Here is a 23321-nt window from a genome sequence, read left to right on the forward strand (position 1 = left end):
ATCTTCAGTGCATAGTTGCCAAATATTGAATAAGTTTGTCCTCTAAATTAACATAACAAATTATTCTTTGAAAACCTTTCCCGCGTTAATATTCGTTCGTAAATATTGTAATGCCTATATTCTGTAATGTTATGTATGTACGAAAAAATATTAATGATTTTATGAGAAAGTGTGGTACTCATAGCATTGGTACAAGGAACAAACCCAAACTTGTTACTCCAATTACTCGACTGCATGTTGCTCTGTTGCCAAATTTAAAATAATTGTTAAGGAACGCTAGTGTTCGAAAGTTTGTTATGTAATAAGTGAGTTTATGATTGATAGCACACCTTGGGAATAAAACGATCGCTTCCTGGCTATTTCAATTCAGATTCAATTGTGTAAATAATAAAATTGACAAAAGAAAGACCCGCTGAGTTTCTGTCGCCGGTTTTTCTCAGGTCAGAGTATTTTCTTTTCCGATGCGGTGGTAGTGTTTCATTTGACTATGAAGAACTTAGTGTAATGCTTCTATATTGAATAAAGGAATTTGAGTTTGAGATTATATCCTCATTCAAGTTCTAGGAATCCTAAGCTACCTCAATGTCAAGTTTAAGTATAATCGGTATCGTAATGACATTTTAAGCTATCATGAGACAACAGCCGAAGTCAAGAGAGTTAAAGTTACATTTATAATAATATAGGTACTGTCTGAACTACTAAAATACTATTTCTAAGCTAATTCAAGATGGCCCAGAGCCGAGATGGCCCAGTGGTTAGAACGCGTGCATCTTAACTGATGATTTCGGGTTCAAACCCAGGCAGGCACCACTGAATTTTCATGTGCTTAATTTGTGTTTATAATTCATCTCGTGCTCGGCGGTGAAGGAAAACATCGTGAGGAAACCTGCATGTGTCTAATTTCAACGAAATTCTGCCACATGTGTATTCCGCCAACCCGCATTGGAGCAGCGTGGTGGAATATGCTCCAAACCTTCTCCTCAAAGGGAGAGGAGGCCTTTATCCCAGCAGTGGGACATTTACGGGCTGCTAATGCTAAAGCTAATTCAAGCTAGTAAAATGGAACGGTACTGATATTTTTGTAAATTCATCAATACCAATATTTATGGACTACTATAAATATTTAATAATTATTATTTTAAGCCACAATTAAGAGAACATTATTAATTATTTTTAATAATACAACTTATTAAAAACAAAATTGTATAAGCTCAAAGCTCTAAAAAACTCTACTAATATACATGTAGCGTCATCTGTATAATACTCTATGAACTATTAACTACGAGAACACTTTGTCGTTCAGTCAGTAAGAAGTTTTATGATTCAACGATAGATGGCGCTACTCACATAAGATTATTAGTCAAGATCAAGAGATGGCGTGCTTACTGATTAAATATTTAAAATATTTTACATAATTTTATGCTTAGAATATAGAATCGCTTGTTATAATTACTTATTAAAAAAATATCTTCGAATAGGTTTTTACAAGTACTTTTAATATTAAATTATTTTTAATTACAAATTTAAGTTTGTTTAGCATTAGTTCAAGTTTAGATTGTGAAAATTTACTAAAAAATTATATTCTTATATATTTTAACGATTTTGTTTATAATTTTTTTTTATGGCTTTGGTTGGCGGACGAGCATATGGGCCACCTGATGGTAAGTGGTCACCACAGCCCATAGACAAAGGCGCTGTAAGAAATATTAACCATTTCTTACATCACCTACGCGCCACCAACCTTGGGAACTAAGATGTTATGTCCCTTGTGCCTGTGATTACACTGGCTCACTCACCCTTCTAACCGGAACACAACAATACAGTGTACTGTTATTAGGCGGTAGAATATATGATGAGTGGGTGGTACCTACCCAGACGGGCTTGCACAAAGCCCTACCACCAAGTTGCTTATAATGGAAACCAAATTCTATTAAATGTACTATCTAGTACTTCGTCCTTCGCCAGTTCTTCTGAATATATATTTGGTATTTCCTTCCGAACTGGTGATGAATGTTACACACTCAATGACGAAGAGTAGGCTGGACTACTCTACAATTTTCCTCCAGTTATATCTTGCCAAAGTTCATTAAAAATTAAAATCAAACCAATTAATTCCAGTTGACATACATTTGATGTAGGAAGGCAAACTGGGTAATGGGACTTCTAATAATGTATTTGATGAATCACCAAAAATCCATCAAGTTAAAAGCAAGTGTAGCTGGTTATTTTCTTTTGTACTGATTGTGTTAATGCTGTTAGCGCTGTTGGCCTTGAATCTCAAAACTATACAGCATGCTCCTTAAATAGTATGAAAATTGAAAGAATCATATCATTTCCGACCTACGTCACGCAAGCCTTTTAATATATAAATTATAATGTCTTGTCTTCTAGATGAGGTTTGGCTACTTTTCTTTCACAAAATACCTTCCATAAATTAGAATTAGAATAATACGAACATACATACGAATTTAAAGTGAAAGAGGACGAGCTTATTATATAATTTATCTCTCTATATTTGACAGCAGATGAGTTTTGATCCATTCGGGTCTGTTACGATCATAAATAATAATGCAAATGCGTTATGTTAAAAAAGCCTATTTGCGTGTTTAAGAATATAGTATAAATCATATCGTCACGCAATTATATTTTTTTTAACTAACTTAACTTTGCCGTTTCATAAATTCAAATAATTTGTAAAAAATACATTGGTAAAGAAAGCATATTATTCGACACGAGATTATATTGATGATAAAAAAGCGTGGAGTTAATGCTTGTTGACTTCCAGGCAGGAGACATAACATACATATATAATTGTATTTAACTAACATGACTGTATTTTAAGATGTTGAAAAAGAGTAACCACTGAGTTTCTTACCGGTTCTTCTCGGTGGAATCTACATTCCGAACCGGCGGTAGCTTTACTTTAAATAGTTTGTTAATTGACGATTCAAAAGTGCTTGTAAAAGCCTACTTGAATAAAGTATATTTTGATTTGATTTGTTTTGCAAACACAAATGCATCAACACAATGTCACGTGAAAGTATTGTTGGAACGCAAAATCTTATGTTATTAAAGTAAATAGTAGCCCGTAAACGTAAAACTCCTTTTGAGGAGTGTAACAGAGCTAATTCACATATGGTAACATATATTCCAACCCAGAATTTTTGGTTAAGATTTACATATAGTAACCATGGGGTCTTCTTGTCCATTCGACTTATGTAAATAATGTTAATTAAATAAAACAACCAAATATGAAAAACTATTTGTATTTCTCATTCCGAACTCTCTCTAAAACTAAGCTACTTGCTCTCCGAAAACGCCACAACTCTTCTCAATAAATAATTTACAATTTCCTCTTATATCTATAGGAAGCAAATCATACATTTGTCTGTCTATTTGTATATGATATATAGCCTTAACTAAGAAGTTAGTATTTAAAAAAGCTTTGTCGAATAATAAAGCGAATTTGACTTTAATTTTCGTTAGCATAGAGCTCAAATTACATGACATCCCAGTATTTTGTTCTCTAAACAAAATGATATGTTGACACGAGGAAATATGCGTAATGAAATTTATTTAACAAGTTATAAACAAATGTAAGAATAAAGTAATAAAACGCGTTCGTTTTATTTCAAAGAACAAATCCATACATAAACTTAAGATAAATATTCTGCACAGCAGATTGAAGCGGAGAGCTTAGATAAACATGTTAAATTGGATACAGATAAAGGTAAAAAGATGTCTCTTAAAATTAAGATCGGTCACATTGATAACACAAACATGATACACGTAGCACATATTGCACTAACACAAAAGATTGACTCGGCAAACTTTTGTACACATTATAAATAATATTAACAATTAAATATAATAAAATTTTATGATAACATACAGAAAGGCGATGAGATGATAAAAGATTGAATATAATTCAATTGAGATTCAAGAATTTGTTTGAATTTTTCTATGGTGTTCTTTTTGTGGATGTATTTTCTTTTAACAATCTATTAACAATCAAAAAGGCGTCTTACAGGGATCAAATTTAGGCTTATTTTTGTTTTTATTATACATTAATGACTTGTGGCCTTACCTGTATAAGCATTTAACACAAGTTATTATTTTTTTATGAATAATTACAAGTCTATTAAAAAAAACTGAAATATATAAACAATATCAAACTTTTAGGCTGTCAGAGTGAGAGGAATTGGTAGCTATGTAGTTTATAATTGTCTTTTAAAAAAATTACTTGTTAAATAAAGATTAATTAATGTTTGAGATGAATTATTTAATGTTTGAATTGTAATTGTTCGTTTTAGTGTGTTTCAAGTGTTGAATATATAAATTATCTTTATAGCAGTTGCGTTGTAAGTCTATATAGTTATGAAGAGAATATCGGTTTGTTAGACAACATCAAATAAAAACTCCTAAATAGATATAAAAACTAGTACGAAAACAAATCCCTTATGTTATACCAATATGTACATCATTGCAATGGTATAAAGGCGATAATAGCGTGATAGATAACAAGTTTGGTGAGTATTATCACAAGGAAGAAAGGTTCTCTTAGTGTGGTTACTTGTGGTCTGATTCGACCTTTGATTGTATGTGACTTTTGGTTACTTTAATCGTTTCAAGTTGCAAAATGAAAAAATTGTATACCATTATATAATTACAGAGATAAAACAAAATAATTAATCTGTGCTAGAATGAAAAAAATATATAAATTAAAGAAAACATATGTACTTTTATTTAACAATTTGTGTACTTCAATACAATTTAATTAATATTATAATTAAGTATACTTGGGTATTCAATTTCCTAACTACTCGTATACAATTTGTTTTACAAATAACGCGAGGAGACAGATACATAACAAAACCATAAGAGTTCTATCCTCAGACGCCAAACTTACGCGGGAATACGTCGAAACTTTTCCGTTCAATTTTGGATTTTTTTTTCTTTTTTTTTAAACAATCATTGTACAAATAGATCGCGTGGCTAGCAAGAATTCATTCAAACACTCATACTATTTTATAAAAATAACCTATCAGAGATCGTTCCAGACCACAAATGTCTATACTATCTTATTCACATTTCAACGTCTCTGCTCAACGAATCGTATGTATCTTTAACGTCTTCAGGATTAAAACTTTTCACAGACACTGTTTCAGATAGATCTGTACTCGATAGCTTATTCGTTATTTTTGTTATCGATATTCTACTTTCTATATCGTTCGCATCGCATATCGATTCTAGGACAACCCCTTTTTCGACTCTTCTCGGTTTTGGTAAGTTTTGGGTTACTACTTTTGTACTTCTTAATTTTTCGCTGAGGATTTTGTTGCAAGTCTTCTTCGACATGTCCAGCGCTAGAGGGTCTTTGGGTTCGTCTGGTTTCTCTTCTCCGCTAGGTTTGTTCTGTTGCTTGATCTCAGCAACTTCTGCGTTCGACACATTGTCCTTCTTCTTCCATTTCGTTCTTCGATTCTGGAACCAGATTTTCACCTGAAATTAAGACAAATACAATGTTAATGCTATGTCAAAATATAATATGCGTTATTTTTACTACATAACAATCGTTACTATTATCATCAACAGTTACTGTAAAAAGTATTGTAATCTTCGTTCAAATATTTCTATATTTAATCTTAGTTAAAAAATCATTTGTAACAAAGTTATTTGCCAAATATAACATTGTAATAATACGCATCCTGGGAGTGCGGACGTGTGTCAAAGTACAGTATCGGTTAACAAACAGTTAATTACAAAATGATCGATCCCGCTAGCTAGGGACGTTACATTATCACAGTTTACATTCATCGATAAAATGTCCAATGCGAACTTAGTCGGTAAATATTCCGAATCTAATATTTGAAATGGAACTAATTAAATGTTTGTTTTACTGAAATTGTGTTGCGACCGTGGAAGTTCGCTAGGATTACGTTTAGCTTTCGGAATATTTGAAATTTTAAAGCACTAATATTTGTTTATTTATTTTAGTTTATTTTAAGAAACGTTTTTATTAAAATTATTATTATAATGAGTTACAAATCAATTACTTTTGTGAAGTACGACAACAACCTTATATCATTGGTAATTAATTTATTGATAATTATATAAATTGTTTGGAAAGAGATCTATAGATTTTACAATAAGCATCGACACTTAAAGGAATTAAAGTCTAAAACGACAAAAATAACAGCCTGTCAATTGTTTTCTGCAAAAGAAAGCTCCTACAAAGCTGTTTCTAAATATGTTGGTTACAAATTCTTACTAGAGCATCGTCTTGGAATAAGCTTTCTTTTCAAGATCTGCTGAACTTTTAAATTTAATCAGCTATCATCTCATATATATCATACTGGCCGTCAGACGGTTATAAATGTATGTGTTACATGGACCGTCCATGTAACACATACCCATTTCCCTTGCTTTAAGTTAAAATTGCCAAAAATCCTATAAGCTACATGAATTTTACTTTGCTGGGTTCCGTAATTTTGCCTGTGATTTCGATAGTCAGTCAAGACAAACGATTTTATAATTATAGGTTGTTTTACTCACAAGATAATATTGTCAGTATTAGTGTCAGATCGCTACATTGTAACAGAGATCAAGCGTTATATTATTATTTTAAAGTTCCTCGTTTCTTACAATGCGACTAGATATAATTACAGTAATGCCTGTGTTTACGGGCCCGGGTCAGTCACGTCAGCTCTGGTCATACGTCACGCGTGACGTACTCGCATGTAATTGCCTTTCAAATTAATCCCGTAACACGTGACATTTGACCCGCTGCGGTGAGCTCTGGTTACTATGACCACGAATTAAGGAGAGACATATGTAAATATTTAAAGTATTACAATAAGCATTATATTATGACTTATTGTTTATGTAATAAGCGGGACGGTTAAGTGATCCTCCTGATGGTCCCCGCAGTCCAAAGACATTGACGGTGTTAGAAATATTAAATATTCCCTAAATCGCCAATACGCCCGCAACCCTAAGACACAATAAAATCACGCACACTATGAACAATGATTTTAAAAAATAAACACGTAATTTTTGTCGTATGGGTTAATATTGTTCAAAAATAAATTATACCATAGATACATACATACATTTCTATTTCTAGAATAATAAATAAAAAAACAAAATCATTCAATGTCTAAACGATACTTTAGCAATTAAAATTAAAAGCAATGAATGGTCCCGCATATTTAACATGCTTGGTCACCCTTAACACACCTTTACATTACGACACAATGCAATCCACTTGGTTGCAAACACAAAGATAATTATTATTGATTGCACATTAGTACTAGGTGGAGTGAGATAGCGCGAATGTTTGTAAAGGGTGGGAGAGAGAGGACAATTGATACAATGCCTGTGTGACATGTCAAAGCCGCGCTAATTGTGCCGGTGTCGAATCGGTAGTGATGTGCATAATCGATACGATGATATCGATATAAATTGTACTTGACTAATAAATTTATTGAAACGGTATATTTTAATCGACTAAAATTCAGATAATAGTAGTATAATTGGTTTTGCTAATTCGACAGGACTGATTTAGTACTTTTAAGTATAAACTACCTAATGATAAAGAAAAAAACAATCTGCACACATAGTATACAAATTATAATTAAAATGTAAACAGAAATGTTTGTTGAAATCGTAAATAGATCAGCTCTCTAATCAATTAATTGAATATAGATTCGGAAAATAGTAACATACTCTATGACTAATTGTAGTAGCATTTATACATTTTAGTCGAAAAAATCTATATTGAAAAGACGATATAATCGAAGTCCAAATAAAGTGTGTCCGAGTTAGTTACTGCCCACCTTAACCCAGGAAGCAGAGTGCGCAAAAAACGCAGCAAAACGCCTTACGATTACGTCTATAGTGAAGCGCGCCAGAAGGTCTGTCAATCAATCCTTTTTTTACTAACAGTATTTAAAACGGGATATTTACCATGTTTTTTATTTTTATTTGTTGGAGCTCGATATTTCGACATTATCTACGAATGTCTTGTTCACGAGACTTCCTTCTTTTTCTCCAACACAATACTTACACCCGGGTGCTTATTGTACTTAAGACGGGACGTGTGACGTAATTTAAAATTAAATGAAAAACTGCCAGAGCATATTGATAATTCGGTGATCGTGTTTCAGTTTTATATAACAATCAAAAATGTAATGTAATAAAAATATACAAAGCAGTATAATCTATCCCAATCACTTAGTAGACAATTAACGTCTCTGCCATTGCATTGTCATGATATCATCGATGAGATCTTGAACAATATGATAATCATGGATTCGTGGAAAATGACGGTTACTATCGGAACTTTGGAGCTCAAATTAAAGTGGATAAAAATAGTTAAGTGTTATATTTTGTTACATATATTTAATTAAGGACTATTTGTATAGCAGAGCTATATTCAAATCGCATTGAATATGCTAATTTATTTATCTCGGCACCTTTTGTCATTGGCATAAAAAATAGGTGAATTAATTGACCAAGTATGGATCGAGTGTTACTAAAGACATTGGAATTATAAATCCAGTTATCCTGTTCTAGCTATTTGCCCCGCACACACAAACATGGCTCCTTAATCGTTATGACCCTAAGGCAAGGCAAATATAAACCAATTCTTACATCGCCAATGCATAACCAAATTTTAGAACTAAGATGTTATGTCCCTTGTTCCTGTAGTTACACTGACTCACTCACACGTGGATACTACTTAGTATTGCTTAACAAGTAAGCACTGCGCACTGGTGCACTCATTATTTCTTCAATCTCATAATCTACAGGACGTATAGATAGGACGGCATTTAGACACAGACGGATAGAGTTCAAACGCAGGTCCAAAGGCATTACGTGCTACTCGAGGTATGGTTCTGTTTAGAATTTAAATGATTAAAGTTCCAAATACTCAGTAGCCTATGAGATTTTATAATTAAAGAAAAACTATTTTATAACTGCCAGCTATCCAGGACCTCGGCATTTTCAGCTTTACAAACTAGCAATTAGAACAATGAGAAAAGCATTTACTCCTAGATATGTGCCTATTCTGGGTAAATACGTTCTTTTGAGGAGCAATTGGTTCGGAATAAGTCTTCGGAGCTTGTTTCAGCCCGCAGCTCCAAAGCGAGTTGGTTGATTTTCCACCGACATGCAGGATCTCACGAGTTTTTGAACGAACAGAAAACAAGATAAATTAAGAACTCAGTGGTACTTTTCTTGGTTTGATTCAACAACCTACCATTATTCTTTAAGTGGTCTAGCCACTGAACCATATTGACTCTTGAAATTTGTGCATTAGCTAAATTAACGGCATACATATTACGACAATCGCTACAATAGTATAGATTATCTGCCAAACGCACAAACGTTACAACCCCTTAGAAGACAACAATGGTCTTAAGAAGTTTTGATTATCTTTTGATGTTTTTCCCGAAAACACGTAAACCCCCCGGCGATACAAATACGAACGATAACGACTGTATTGTTCGTTACAGTTATAAATATTTAATAAAGTTTGTTTTTATTAATTAGAATTATAATTATGAAACTTTCTAACTTGATTGAGTAAATAGAATGTCGTACAATAAGATGATTTGATTTAAAAAAATCCTCTTAGTTCACAATGACTTCGATAGATGGCGTTCCTTATTTTAAATTGTTCAAACGTTATTTATTGCATTTTAATGTATTATATTGTGTTAAATCTGGAACTGATTAAACTACGACTACGTTACGATTCTACATGTCATATTTGTCATAGCGTGTCATTGACAAAATCATTTGCGCTTTGTGTCTAATATGTATAAACATCATGGACAACTTACTCAATACAGAATAGAAAATAAAAATGAAAATACAATTCCAGAAAGTATGTTGAGAATATATTTATTGTTCATTAAAATTTCATAGTAATTAATTTAATTGAAATAGAGTTTTAGACTCAGTTTTCAATTATTCACTTCAAAATACGTATTTTTTAATTTAATCACATTTTTAAGTATATTATACAGTATAATTTACATTCAAAACTAAGTACCTGTTTATATGTAATTTTAAACAAACACTAATATAAAGTCAATCAGGGAAATTACGACAAAGTTACAATTTTCAATTTATGAATAATCAGTAAAAATGAAAATTTTTATGCGTTATAAGCTGTTTACAAAAAAAACTTCACTTAGAATGAGTTACGAGCACTCGGGAGTTAAGTTAACTTGGTAAGTTGGAATCTTGTCTAATTATTTACTTATCAGCTCGCAACTCTCTTTGAACTTCTTGGATATTCGGAGCCCGACGACCGAACTGCGGATATAAATCAAGAACTTTCTGCGGTGACACGCGGTCATATGGTAAACATGTTTGTGTATTATTTACAAATATTTCGTGTAAATTTACGTAAACATTTTTATTCTCTTTTATATTTATGACAACTACTTGTACTTTTATTCTATAAGAACTCACTTCGTACCTCACTCGTGTGTAGAAAACAAATAGATGGTGATACACTATTTTATATCTTTATTTTAAATTGTCAAACGACAGCATTTGTAATTGTCAAATAGTCCGTTCAATGGTAAGTGGTCGCCACTGTAAGAAACACTGTCATCCATTGGCTATCAACCCTGGAAACTACGATGTTTTGTCCTTGTGTTTATTACACTGGGTCGTTCACCCTTCAAACTGGAACACAGATAGACAGCAAATAGGTGTGCGGTACCTACAGAAGAGCAAAGCCCTACCACTAAGTATATATAAGTTTGACGCGATCGTTTTAAATGTTATAATCATTACAGTTAGTGTTCCTCATCACTTTATGACAGTTCATCGGGTTCTGCGGTGACATTTGAGTTTACGTAGCTGTACTAATTAAAATTGCAAAGTGTCAACATGTATTTTTATAGCATAGATAGATAATTGAGATAGACCTTATAAAGGTCTTCAAAAATGTCCATAATGGTATATGTCTATCACTTACGGATAACCCACAACAACCATTTTTATCCTTTACTTTTTGCGAAAAATAATGGCTTATTTTCGAAGCGATTTATTACTAATTAAGTACCTAAAATACATTGTGCATTTAATATAAATCAATAAAGACCTTTACAGCATGTAACATAAATAAATATTTTCGAAGAATATACAGATTTAAAATGCTGGGACACTACACTACTATATTATGTAGGTAGTATATTTATGAGCATTGCACCCGTGCGAAGCCGGGCCGGGTTTTTAGTTATTTATAAAACTAAGGATTACAACAATAAGGTTTGATATTGTCTTTGGATTTAACTAATGTATCTTAAATTCCTTCTCAATTTTCCTGTTAAATTATACCTTACTGCAATCGTTCTACTTCACCTAAATATATTAAGATAATTTATTATGTTTACCACCCAGTTATAAATCGTCTCTACATAACCTTTGATAAATCAAAATGAATGTTATGCTTAATTAGCAGCACCGTTATATACAGCTGTTAATTATTTGTTAATTTGTATGTTTGTTCGTACATAGTTATATTATAAACAAAAAATAATCTTGCCTGGATCTGGGTTTCGATTTCATTATTCTAATATTTTATATATGGTCGATGAGTTTAATACCAATGTTAGAAATATTACATATACATTGGGATATCGTTTATACAATTGCTTATATACAATGCTGGGGTGCGAGTGCTAGCGGGTATCTGTTTACACAAAACAAATTGTAATACGTCATTAGTTATTATAAAATATATTCATTGATTATTACTCAGGATATTTATGATATTTCCTATCGCAAGTAATAATGTTAAAAAGTATCTGGGTATAGTAAATATAATAGTCTCCGATGAGGAAGCCCAAACAGTACATTGAATACCTTCCATGGATGGATGTAAAATAGAAAATACAACCAGCGCAACCCAGCACAAAGTGCTCGACACTTATATATCTCGTATTAAGCTAAATTAAATTAAAAAAATATATAATTTGTTTTTATTACTAAGATAATATCTATTGGGGAGATTTTAAATATTATTTTATATTATTACTTAAAGTGGTCGTAAGAGCGCGTGTACTTCAATAAAGGATATATTTGATTTTGATTCCATAATACTCCGTCAAACAAGCTCCGCGAGGTGCAGCGACGAGAGCGCTCGACCTGCCCCAATGTCTCCACTCTATGTTTCATTAACCTGTAAGCTCCCTGAACTGATTTTAGGACACGGCGCTTAACCTTTTTTTAAAGAGTCACTCCTGCTTAATTTTTAAAACAACACCATGTATAGTAACTTCTATTACACACGCTTGGAGCTGAGATGGATCGTTAAAAAACGTGAATCTTAGCTGATGATTGCCTTTAAAAACCAAAGAAATTTGATTGACGGCTAAATGAGAAAGTTGATGGTAAGTACAAGCCATCCATATAGGTACATTGGCGCTGTGAGAAATTTGAACCATACAGTACATCGCCAATGCGCCACCAACCTTGGGAACTAGATGTTACATTGGCTCCCTCACTCATTAACCCAGAACACAACAATACTAAGTATTGCTGTTTGGCAGTAGAATATCTGGGGTGTGTCTGGTACCTAACCTTGTACAAAACCATATAACCAAGAAAAGCATCACGAGTAATCATGTGTTAAGTGAAATGTGGCCACATATACAGCAACTGACATTGAAGACACTTTTGGAGATACCTTATGCTCAAGTAGAGAGGAAGCCATTCGCCAGCACTGAGACAATGTCAGTCTGATTACTGTACTTTTTCATATAATTTACTATTATTTTAATTTTACAATATTTTAAATTAAAAAGCGTTACAAATAAAACCTTATGAGAAATTTGTGTGTTATTAAATCTATTTCCATCAATACATCTGTTCAGTCACGAAGGCGCGCCCCTCCACCTTTAATTAACATCGGCGTGCATTAATGTGAGCGACGCTGCTTACAAGATATCTTAGTGTGCGTGAGGCGATTAAGAGTAATGTCAGCAAAAAAATGAAAACTAGATTATATTTTTTAAGATAACGATATTAATGAATAAAAATAAAACAGAAGGGCGCGCCTTCGTTCATGTGTGATATATACGTACGACTATAATAAGTAGATATAGATTCATTTATATATGTATGTACATCCCATTGTATTATTGTGAATAAAGTACTTATACTATACTTGTATTTTCCATATTAATGTTGAAAGCTCCGACCAATACACAAAGCGGTTAAAACTGCACTGTTTGAAATATGGTTCACATTGTACTAGAAACTAATACAGCAGAGACTAGCAGGCATAGCTGTAAAGGCGAAGTTTTTTATTCGTATGAAGTAGAAAACATAATTGAAAGGAATACGTTATATTTAAGAGCAATCATAAGTCAGCGTGTGTCCGCATCAACAGTTAAGTGCTAGTGGTGTTCTAATTTGTTATTGATAGAATATCGATATCGATAACTTGTGAAGTATTTTAATAGCTGTTTAGATAAGTTTCATTAAGATTAAATGAAAGCATTGTGATGTATCAGTTTATTACCCATAAATGGTTTGTCAGTCGACTAAGAATTAAATAAACTTTATAATGGAATTTGTTATCCAAAAATGAGGCATATTTCTTTATAATTATATTTATAATCTACTTGGCATAACCTTCCTTCCTTGCTCTTAGTAAATTATTTTAATATTACACCAGGCTGCTTCTCTGCTTGACGGTGAAAACACATGAATTTAGACACATAGATTTTCTAGCGCTGTTCTGTTCCCTCCACCATCGAACACGTATGAGTAGAAACTCAAATAAATATAAATGGTATTTACTACGCACTAATTTTGGTCAAATACCACATTTTATCTACTGGGCAATATCGGTTCTTAATTCTATATAAATTTCAATTTCCGAAACATAATGTCCCGTCACTAAGATTATCTTAGTTGTATCGGAGCCGATGACTAAGGTTCGTTAATCTAACAATTATTCATTGAAGATTGGCGGACTTCCCCATCAAGGCGTAATCAATGCTCTCCGTCTCTTTCTCCCTAGCGCTAATCGGTGGCTAAAGAGAGAGATGGATGGAGCTGATGTATTATTAAAGATTCTTAAATCCTCATTGTTTGCGCCATCTTTTTATCCAACTGAATCGGCTTGGATTATGTTTCTAATGGAATATTGTATAAATATATATTTTTATGGTATAGGTAGGCGGACGAGCATATATGCACCTTATGGTAAGTGGCAAGTATGATGGCAATGCATTTTATCGGTGAGCACAACCTGATTCAACCAGAAATGGTTCCAGGCAAAGGAACTCTATAACGCATCATGGACACGGTACACTGTGTACCTTTAATCACTTTATAAAAATGATTTTTACTAATAATTAATTTCTTAATAAGTACGTACAAATTCCACACTCACCGCAGATCTCGAGCGCGGAATATCTGAATGTGATATTTGACATTTACTATACTAATATAATTATTAAAATTAATGGCATAAGCGAATCAAGATGGCGTATCACCGTAAATCGGTTGTAAACATTTCACGTGTGAAATGCTATGTGGATTATTACAGAATCTCTCTTAGCGTGAATGTATCTCGTAACTGTTTGAAAGAAGATTAAAAATTTCACTTATAATTTCTTTCAAATCCGTATATAGAGTAAATGAAAGCACTGTCACCAAGCGATCTTGAACTTTGAAACAAAATAGACAAGTAACTTACTCAACTAAGACGACCTTTAATCAAGATTACATATTATGAAATAAAATCGACGCGTCTGTCTGTACGCGATAAATAAAAAAAAAACTACCGAATGGATTTTTACCAATGGACGGAGTTATACATGACAACGTTTGAGGTGTATAATTTATTAAGGTTTTCGATAAATTGGCAGAAATATGATAAAAATTGTTGAAGATGTCGGATCATGCCAATATAATATTTATACGAGTATGTATTATGAACGTTAGATTTAGACCCTTACACTACCCGTGCGAATCGGGGGCTGGTACAGCTACCAGCTTGATTATTTGTTTAATACTACCGTACTAAACAAATAAGATAACCATTAATACGCAAAGAAAATAAATATAAGCAGCTATTGTTTATAGAAACACACAAATCACGCTAATATAACATAATTAAGTTTCAAATTAATATAATATATTAATTATCAATACCTGAGTTCAATATCTGATCACAGACTTCATCACTAATGTATATCAGTTAAATTCGCTTAGTTAGTTGATTAACCGCGTAGGTGTTAGCGTGACGGCGCGATCAAAGGATTACACTAAACCGTTTGACGTAAGTACATTAGGATTAGGGCTTAAGTATATATAGGAGTTAATTATGATTACAATTATATGCTCTGATGTAATTATTTAGAACTGTATGCTTGTACAGCTATGCTATGTTAGTCGTGAATCAGGATGTAATTGTCATATAAAAGTAATTTGCGAATTGCAACAATGATTGTTTAATAAAGATTATTAGACGAATTGTTTTCACAATGGTTATTACTCTTTAATCCATTTACTTGAGGAGTAAAAACGAATGAAGAACTTTAACATTGAATAAAGCAATTTGGTCGAGAACTTGTATAATCTGTGCAAAAATGTCGTTTTGAATGTCGGCGTATTAACGCGTTAGTGTAGCGTAGTGGTACATATTTGATCCCCACCATATCTTCAAGGAAAAAGGAGGTCTTATCTATTGTTTTATTCTAAATACTTAGAAGGCCCTGCCTTTTCAACTGATTGATTCAAATATAAAGCGACTTTAAATTTGGAGAAGACATAGCCGTGAAACCAAACCGAAATACAAACAAAGTCAAATGAATTAAGTCAAAATAACATAACACAGCTAATTCTCGTGTGGTTTCTAACTGAGAATAGATCGACCATACTTCTTGGAAGAATTGAAATTACCGATTAATTAAATCAAAAACCCAAATATATCACACTAGTATCGTGCAACGGTTCTTTGCCCGCGTGGGGGAGAGGGTAGGCATTAAGTACATTTTTTTTTTTTTTATTATATCGGTAGGCGGACAAGAAAATGGGCCACCTGATTGTAAGTGGTGACCACAGTCCACAAACATTGGCGCTGTAAAAAATCTTAATCATTCCTTACATCACCAATGCGCCATCAACTAAGATGTTCATCTTACTAAGATGTTATGAAACTATGCCTGTAGTTACACTGGCTCTCTCACCCTCCAAACCGGAACACAACAATACTGAGTACTGCTGTTGGGCGGTAGAATATCTGATGAGTGGTTTGGTATATACCCAGGCTTGCACAAAGCACTACCATCAAGTAAGTTGTAGAATATTTCTTTCGGTACCCTTACTTACATGTATGTAAGACTTTATGATTTAAGGAATTAAGGCTTGAAAGCGTAACAAACAATTAACAAAACTCATAATTAATATTACTTAGGATTCAAGCAGATCTTTTACGAGATGATATTAATCGTAAAACTACCTGTTCTACGTATACTTACCGGCAATAAACTCAGTAATAACTCTTCCCTCGAATAATTGCTGTGTACAATACAACTAAATTTATATAGCTAGGTATCCTGTCTGGAAAACATGAAATGGCTTTTTATTATCTATTAAGTAATTTGCGTTACGTATTAATGATTTTTAAATTATACTTTAGAATCGTATACAAAATATTTTTTAATAATATTTATTTAAGGGCTCGCACCCGTTCCGTTATAACACGAAAACGAATCTGTACTATTAAATGAGTATTAATATTACTTATAAAGCTTTTATCAAAAGGCGCAACGCGTTTCGGAAAAGTTTTTCACAAATAATATAAAGTAACAAGCGTCAATTTATTTTTATTGTCTACTATTATTATAGTTTTGAACTTAGACATTTGTCTATCACATTTGTGATGAGTGTAAAATGTATTTAACTATGATGATGTCGTCCGGTCGATTTCACTCTTACGGCCAATGTCATGGGAGACAACACTGTGCAGCACTGGTGCACTCTCTATTCCGACCCTCTTATTAATGGGACGGCACATCCGGTACAACTGGAAAGAGTTCAGACACTGAACCAACAGCTTTTCGTACTCTGAGAGTCTTCGAGCTGAAAACGCCAATAACTTTTTATCGCCCCGAACTGAGGTTTGAACTCAGAACCTCCGGATCTTTGGTGTTGCATGAGGCCACCAGACCACCGAAGAACTCTACAAGTAACAACTACGAGATAAAGTTTTAGTATAAGCAATAATATATGTGGAAATTAAATGTTAATAGCTTAAGTTTTAGTGCGAATCCGTAGTGAACAAACAACTCCCCTTTATAATAACAGCATGACCTGATTGAGGCATTAACATTTTAATACGTAAGAGCGGAGATAACCAAATTAATAATAATGGAGCGTGAATAACTGTGAAGTAATCTGTCTGTTTAACTGCGATCGTAACGTTTCAACGATCAAACGATACACGACATAGAGCTAGCTAGATGTGGCTTCGATTTTTGCTAGTGTTCGCTCAATTGTCGAAATTCGTTGTCGAACATATTATTGAAAATTTGAGGTAAACATGCATGTTATGCTTTTTTTTTCTAATCTTATTTGTATTCTTTACTGAAGCTTATCGATAAATAGCAAACAAAAAAAAAAAATAAGAAAAATGTTCGACCGACATTAGAGAAAAGTGTATAAAGTACACGAGCTTGAAATATTATAATGTGATATAGTACTTCGATTATAATAGTTATAACATTTATGGAATACACGTAACAAAATGGCGTCACTTTTACACGAAATTTCATTTCATTTTTCATCATTTTTCATCATTTGTCGAAATTTCACGAGTGGGATACGGATCCGTGCAGCAGAATACTGATTTGTTTTAATTTAATTTCGTTTTAAAGTAAATTTTTTAGTGCAAATATTTCGCTTTCTATGTGTTAATGGTAGTAATATTGGAGTTTTACTTCTGTGTCGTGTACCGGTTGAGTTTCAAACTTTGTTTTTTTTTTCTTTGTTGTATGTAAATAGAGGGACCAATGCCACCTGTTGGAAGTGATCGTCATAGACACGTATATATGTACAGACGGTTCTGGTTCTGTTCTAAAAAGGAGTGCTTGGAGCAAAAAATAAAGAATATTTAAAACAAAGGTCACCTCAGTATTGTCATGAGCGTTATCGCAGCTTCAAATTCAAGCTATATCCACTGCATTTACTAATGTTATTATTTTATTATTTTTGTATGATTCAGTGACAAATTTAAGAGTAGGTGCTTTTTTTATTCATTTCTTTATAGAAATATTTTAGTTTGTATAAAGCATTAAGTTTAAAACAATTATTAAACCGGTACATGTCGCATCTAGCGGCGTTATGTCAGAATGTCAGGTGGCACTCGGGCATTATATTTCATGGGTATTATTGCAGCTCATTAGGCGCGGCTGGTTAATAGGCAATACATGCGGATTTAAATTATCGATGATTTAACACTGTGCAAACAAAGATCGAGTGAATATAAACGAGTGCTGTAACCGACGTACGTACTATGTAAGTTATATAATGACTGCCTCGTTGGTTTTGTCGCTAACTAATATCACCGTGGGTCCCGAGGTCCTGGGTACAAACTACGAGTCAGGGTAATTAATTGTCTTTTTTTATATCGTGCATTGAGTCGTTTGTGCTGAACTCTTCCAAGTTGGCTTTATACCCATACGGATTACAGAGTGATGCCTTGTCTGTCTTCCTGGAGAATGTCACAATGACCGAAATCAAAATATATATTGCCTCTGAGCACCCGTCAGTAAAATACTTTGGAATAGAATACAGACTATGACTTGAACTTTGTACAGTGTAGTATAGTGAGTTTTAAATTACAACGCGAAGTTGAATTTAGAAAATACATCAATGTGTATTTTTTCCACGATATAGGTACAACCTATACAATAAATTCAGTGCAAATCGATTGATAATGTTTTTGATATTATATTATTACACTGATTATAGGGTCTTGGTCAAAATGTATATAAAAAAAATCTCAGAGGTGAATGAACTTCTTATTTGTAGCTCATTTTATTGTTATAGCTTTTTTTTTAAATAGAAAATAACATAAAAAATATTCCACATTACCTAGTTCAGATCCAGAACCGTATCTAGCATGTCTAGTATATGTAGAATACATATTAGTCCAATGGGTTTGACGTCAAAAACTTATCTAACCGAAAAGCTGTCGATACACGTCATGGTGTTTCGTCCCTATGACCCGTGGTCTTCCAGGCACATTTAAATGTCCCTCGACAAACGGAAGTGACACTGGAACACTTAATGATAATATTATGAACCCTTACGGCTCATTTAGTAGTAAACTCTAATATCTGTCCGTGTCCCGTTGTTTCCGGACCTCCGACACAGGATACACTGGGGTCGTTGAACGTGACTCGCTTACTAATTATTTATTTTCATCGATTTTGACTTATATTACGATACAGTGGGCGTCACGTCTCACGGTTTACTTGTTATTTGTCGCTACGGTTCAGGGATGGCTAGATCCTCCTTAATCCGAGCTAAAACTAATAAAATATTTAGGCGTTTAGATTATATTTTCAGCTTTCATTTTAAGTATGGTTTGTATTTATTTTAGTAGAAAAGTGGGCGAGGATGATAACCGACAGAATCCTTGGAAGTTCTCCGAACGAGTACGAATCACCAGGAACACAATATTTCGAGTAATTAGATAATATATTCTAACGCTATACATATTTTGTTTAACTTAAATGAAATAACAGAAGTTTTATGGTATATCATTATTATTATAAAAAAAAAAACAATTGATAAAAACAAATAATTTAATGCCGAGTCACGAAGTATACCCAAGTCATGAAACTAAGCTGTAGGTAACTAATTAGACTAAATAAATTAAAGTTAAATGAATATCTAGATCTTTTTATAAGTTAACAATAATTAAGTACTTGAAAAATGGTTCTTACTATAATTACGAGTAAAATGAGATTACACATTCAAAATAACCGGCTTAAACGTTAAGCGAGTGTTTATAAATTTATAAACACATTCTTGGAAGTAAGTAATATTTCTGATAAGAATAACTGACGCAAGACTTAAAAGTAAAAAAAAATGGAGATCGGTAAATTAAAAAATATATATAGGTATTATATTACATGAAAGCGCTCAGAATATATATAACGAAGGAAATATGTCAGTATGACGGAGCGTGATCATTCATTCAATGAAGCCTATTGACCAGTAGCCAGACCATTTGATTTAATTTAGATTACACTGGATAAGAAGGCTTGACATCCAGGCACCATAGCGAAAATGCGTCTGTCAATACCATCAGTATTTGCTGACTGATGCTTTAAACCATTCCCTTAATCTGACGACACCCACGACTGATGGGATAACATTGCCCAAATCACCAGCCATATAATTTTCTTATCAAGATTTTTTAAATTAAGACATAGGTCGGCGGACTTGTAAATGGGACACCTAGTAGCAAGCGTATACATTGGCGCTGTAAGAAATATTAACCATACTTTACATCGCGGATGCAACACCTTGCTTGCTAAGATGTTATGACCCTTGTGCTACGGTAATAAGTAGTGCTGTTTGCCGCTTAAATATTTGATGAGTGTATGGTACCTATCCAGACATGCTTGCACAAAGCCGTATCACCAACTAAACGTTTAACAGCGCTGCCGACATTTTAAAGCAAATAACAAAACGTTAGATGTAAAATATTGGTTGAAATATTGGCTCAAACCTTTAAAACAATTAATTATTGATACGTTAGACACGCACCCATAATTACAAGCTTGTTTCGCTGGCTGTTAATAAAATTTGAAAATGTTTACTTTGTTCCACGTCATATTGACTTCTAGGTAAAACTTGAGTTAAAAAAAGATAATTTTCTTTGTAAATAAATAAACGCATTCATATAATATTAAAATAACATAACACTTTTCGTACCTAAAATGTTAAGTTAAATATACTCTATCATCGCCATAAAACAATCGCTTTACACATTTGATTTGAGAAACTAAGCCGTTATTTATTAAAAAAAATAAAACCTGTCATAAATAAATAAGCGTTCTTAGAATTAAACGTGCTATTATCTAGTTTATTGCAAAATCAATTACGGACGGGTCATTAGTAGTTAAACACGTTGGAATAGCGATGAAATCAATAGTTCCGATATCCACGTTCATAGTCTAGTATTGACTATAAAAACCGCATATTTGGGTAGGCTCGATATAATTTGCTTACTAGATTTGACGCTCGGAACGTACCTTCGGTACATTTTAGACTGATTAGTAATCAAAATCAACATCCAAATATTCTTCAATTAAGAAGACTCATAAAGGCATTTTTAATTTATGTTACGGTGTAGAATTAAATGTAAAATGTTCAGAAATGTTTTTAGAACAACATCAGAAGACTTAGGAAGGCCTCCATGTAACAATAATTGTTTAGTTTCTTTTATTATTATTATTAATTTAAGAGTGTATTACTTTTTATTGTAATTCAATAGTGCTATAAATACCTGTAGTGGTGTATCACACTGCATGGGTCCGGGTACTGGTGATTGCATTGTTTTTGTGAATATGCCGATGGTGTTTCAAAAAATAAATAAATAAATACCTACGTAATATACTTAGAGTACAATTAATATATCGATTGTGATTGCTTGTCGGCTACTGACTGACTGACTGACTGAAATAAAAAGATGCCGGTTTGATAATAGCTAACACTTACAGTTTTAAACTATTGTTACTGTATTAATATTGTTACAAGATACACGCTATTCTAGTTTGGAAGTCAATAGTCAATTTTGAGTATCAAATATAATTAGCCAATCACATTTCGTGCCCCTTGGATTTATATTATGATTGTGTTACTTTTTTTTTATTCATCGATGGTCTAAGACTTGATCATTATCGACGTGGTGCGCCAGAAGATCTCTTAAAAATATTTTTTGAAAGAAAAAAAAGTCGGGGCTGATAGGGCTCCTCCTAATAGATTCTTCTTCTTCCTTCCTTGCCCCAGCAATGGACTAGGGAAAGCCTAGATTAATGAATTTACTAATTTTAGCAAATCTACTTTACTACATATACAATTGTAAACATATGACTCATATCTTTTAAAATTTAGACAAGAATTAAATAACCTTAATACAAGACAATGAAATTGGCTCGAAGTGATTCAAGTTGAAAGGCATTAATATATAGGAAGAAATAAATATGTAATATCGGTGAGATAACATCAAAGTAAATCTCGAAGGCCCCGTGATATGAGCGCCGGATGCTGCTCTCAGTGCTCTGGCTACGTGGGCGTAGACGTAGAGAGAATGGAAGCGCGGCCGACACTTTATTAGCTGGCAATGTTCACTAAGGCCTGTGTAATAAAACTAAAGTGATTCGAGTAGTTCAATATTAGATTGTATGTGAAGGTTCTACTGTTTATTCTACACTATTTACTATGTACTTCATAGTGTTGTCAACATATGGCACAAATAACTACATACCATAAGTTGTTTGTTTTGGCTTTGACATTAAGAATTGAAAAGCACATTATATTTTTTTTTATAAATTTTAGAATTCTAACAACGATACATGGGAAAGTAGTCACGTTAACTTAAATATGATTTAAAATTTACCCAAAAAGGTGCTTTAATATAAATCATCAATATATAATATTTGTTTGTTATTTATGGGGGCTACAATTAAATTATAATATTGCAATAATTGGCAAAGTTAAATAACAAAGTTCTGTTGTCAGAATAATTCGCTAGCTCCTATTCCAATTGGTTGTTTAGGTGAAGTGAATGACCTGCTTAGGCGTAAGTATTCTGATAATTAGGTGCACTGAGTAAGCTGCATGGAAAAGATTTACAGAACTTAAAGGCCGACCGCGTGCCGATAGCAATGGCCTCATATAATTCACCATACCGTGGTTAAAGATGTTTGTGACTACCCATCGAAAAATACTTTAGTAGCTCATTACGACAATCATGACTTGATATGGAGCTTTATTTCTTCTGTCAGAATCCACACGCCCAACTTAAGCTGCGACTATTTAATTATCTACATATGATTTAAACTACGCTCAGCCAATAGAACTGGGTGCGCTCACGGTATCCAGTCTCTCTACATCGCTCTGTTGTAGTCTATCGCAATATCTGCAAGTGTATGCGGCGTTCTGGCACTGCGGACGAACTCGCTAGTTGGCACTAAACCAAATTATACATATATAATAATATAGTACGTTTAATGAAATGCCACTTTACTAGACTGTCG

General features: G+C 33.0%; 1 protein-coding gene across 2 annotated transcripts in view; it reads right to left on the bottom strand.

Moving 5' to 3' along the window:
* Positions 1-3283: 3283 nt before the first annotated feature.
* Positions 3284-23321, bottom strand: part of LOC125071491 (homeobox protein mls-2) — an 84306-nt gene continuing 64268 nt past the window's right edge. For both annotated transcript variants that reach the window (XM_047681759.1, XM_047681760.1), the window contains exon 4: positions 3284-5502. In XM_047681759.1, coding sequence (XP_047537715.1) covers positions 5086-5502 — 417 coding nt within the window. In that variant the 3' untranslated portion in view covers positions 3284-5085. The remainder of the gene's footprint in view (positions 5503-23321) is intronic.

Source organism: Vanessa atalanta, chromosome 19, assembly GCF_905147765.1.
Source record: "Vanessa atalanta chromosome 19, ilVanAtal1.2, whole genome shotgun sequence".
Taxonomy (NCBI): domain Eukaryota; kingdom Metazoa; phylum Arthropoda; class Insecta; order Lepidoptera; family Nymphalidae; genus Vanessa; species Vanessa atalanta.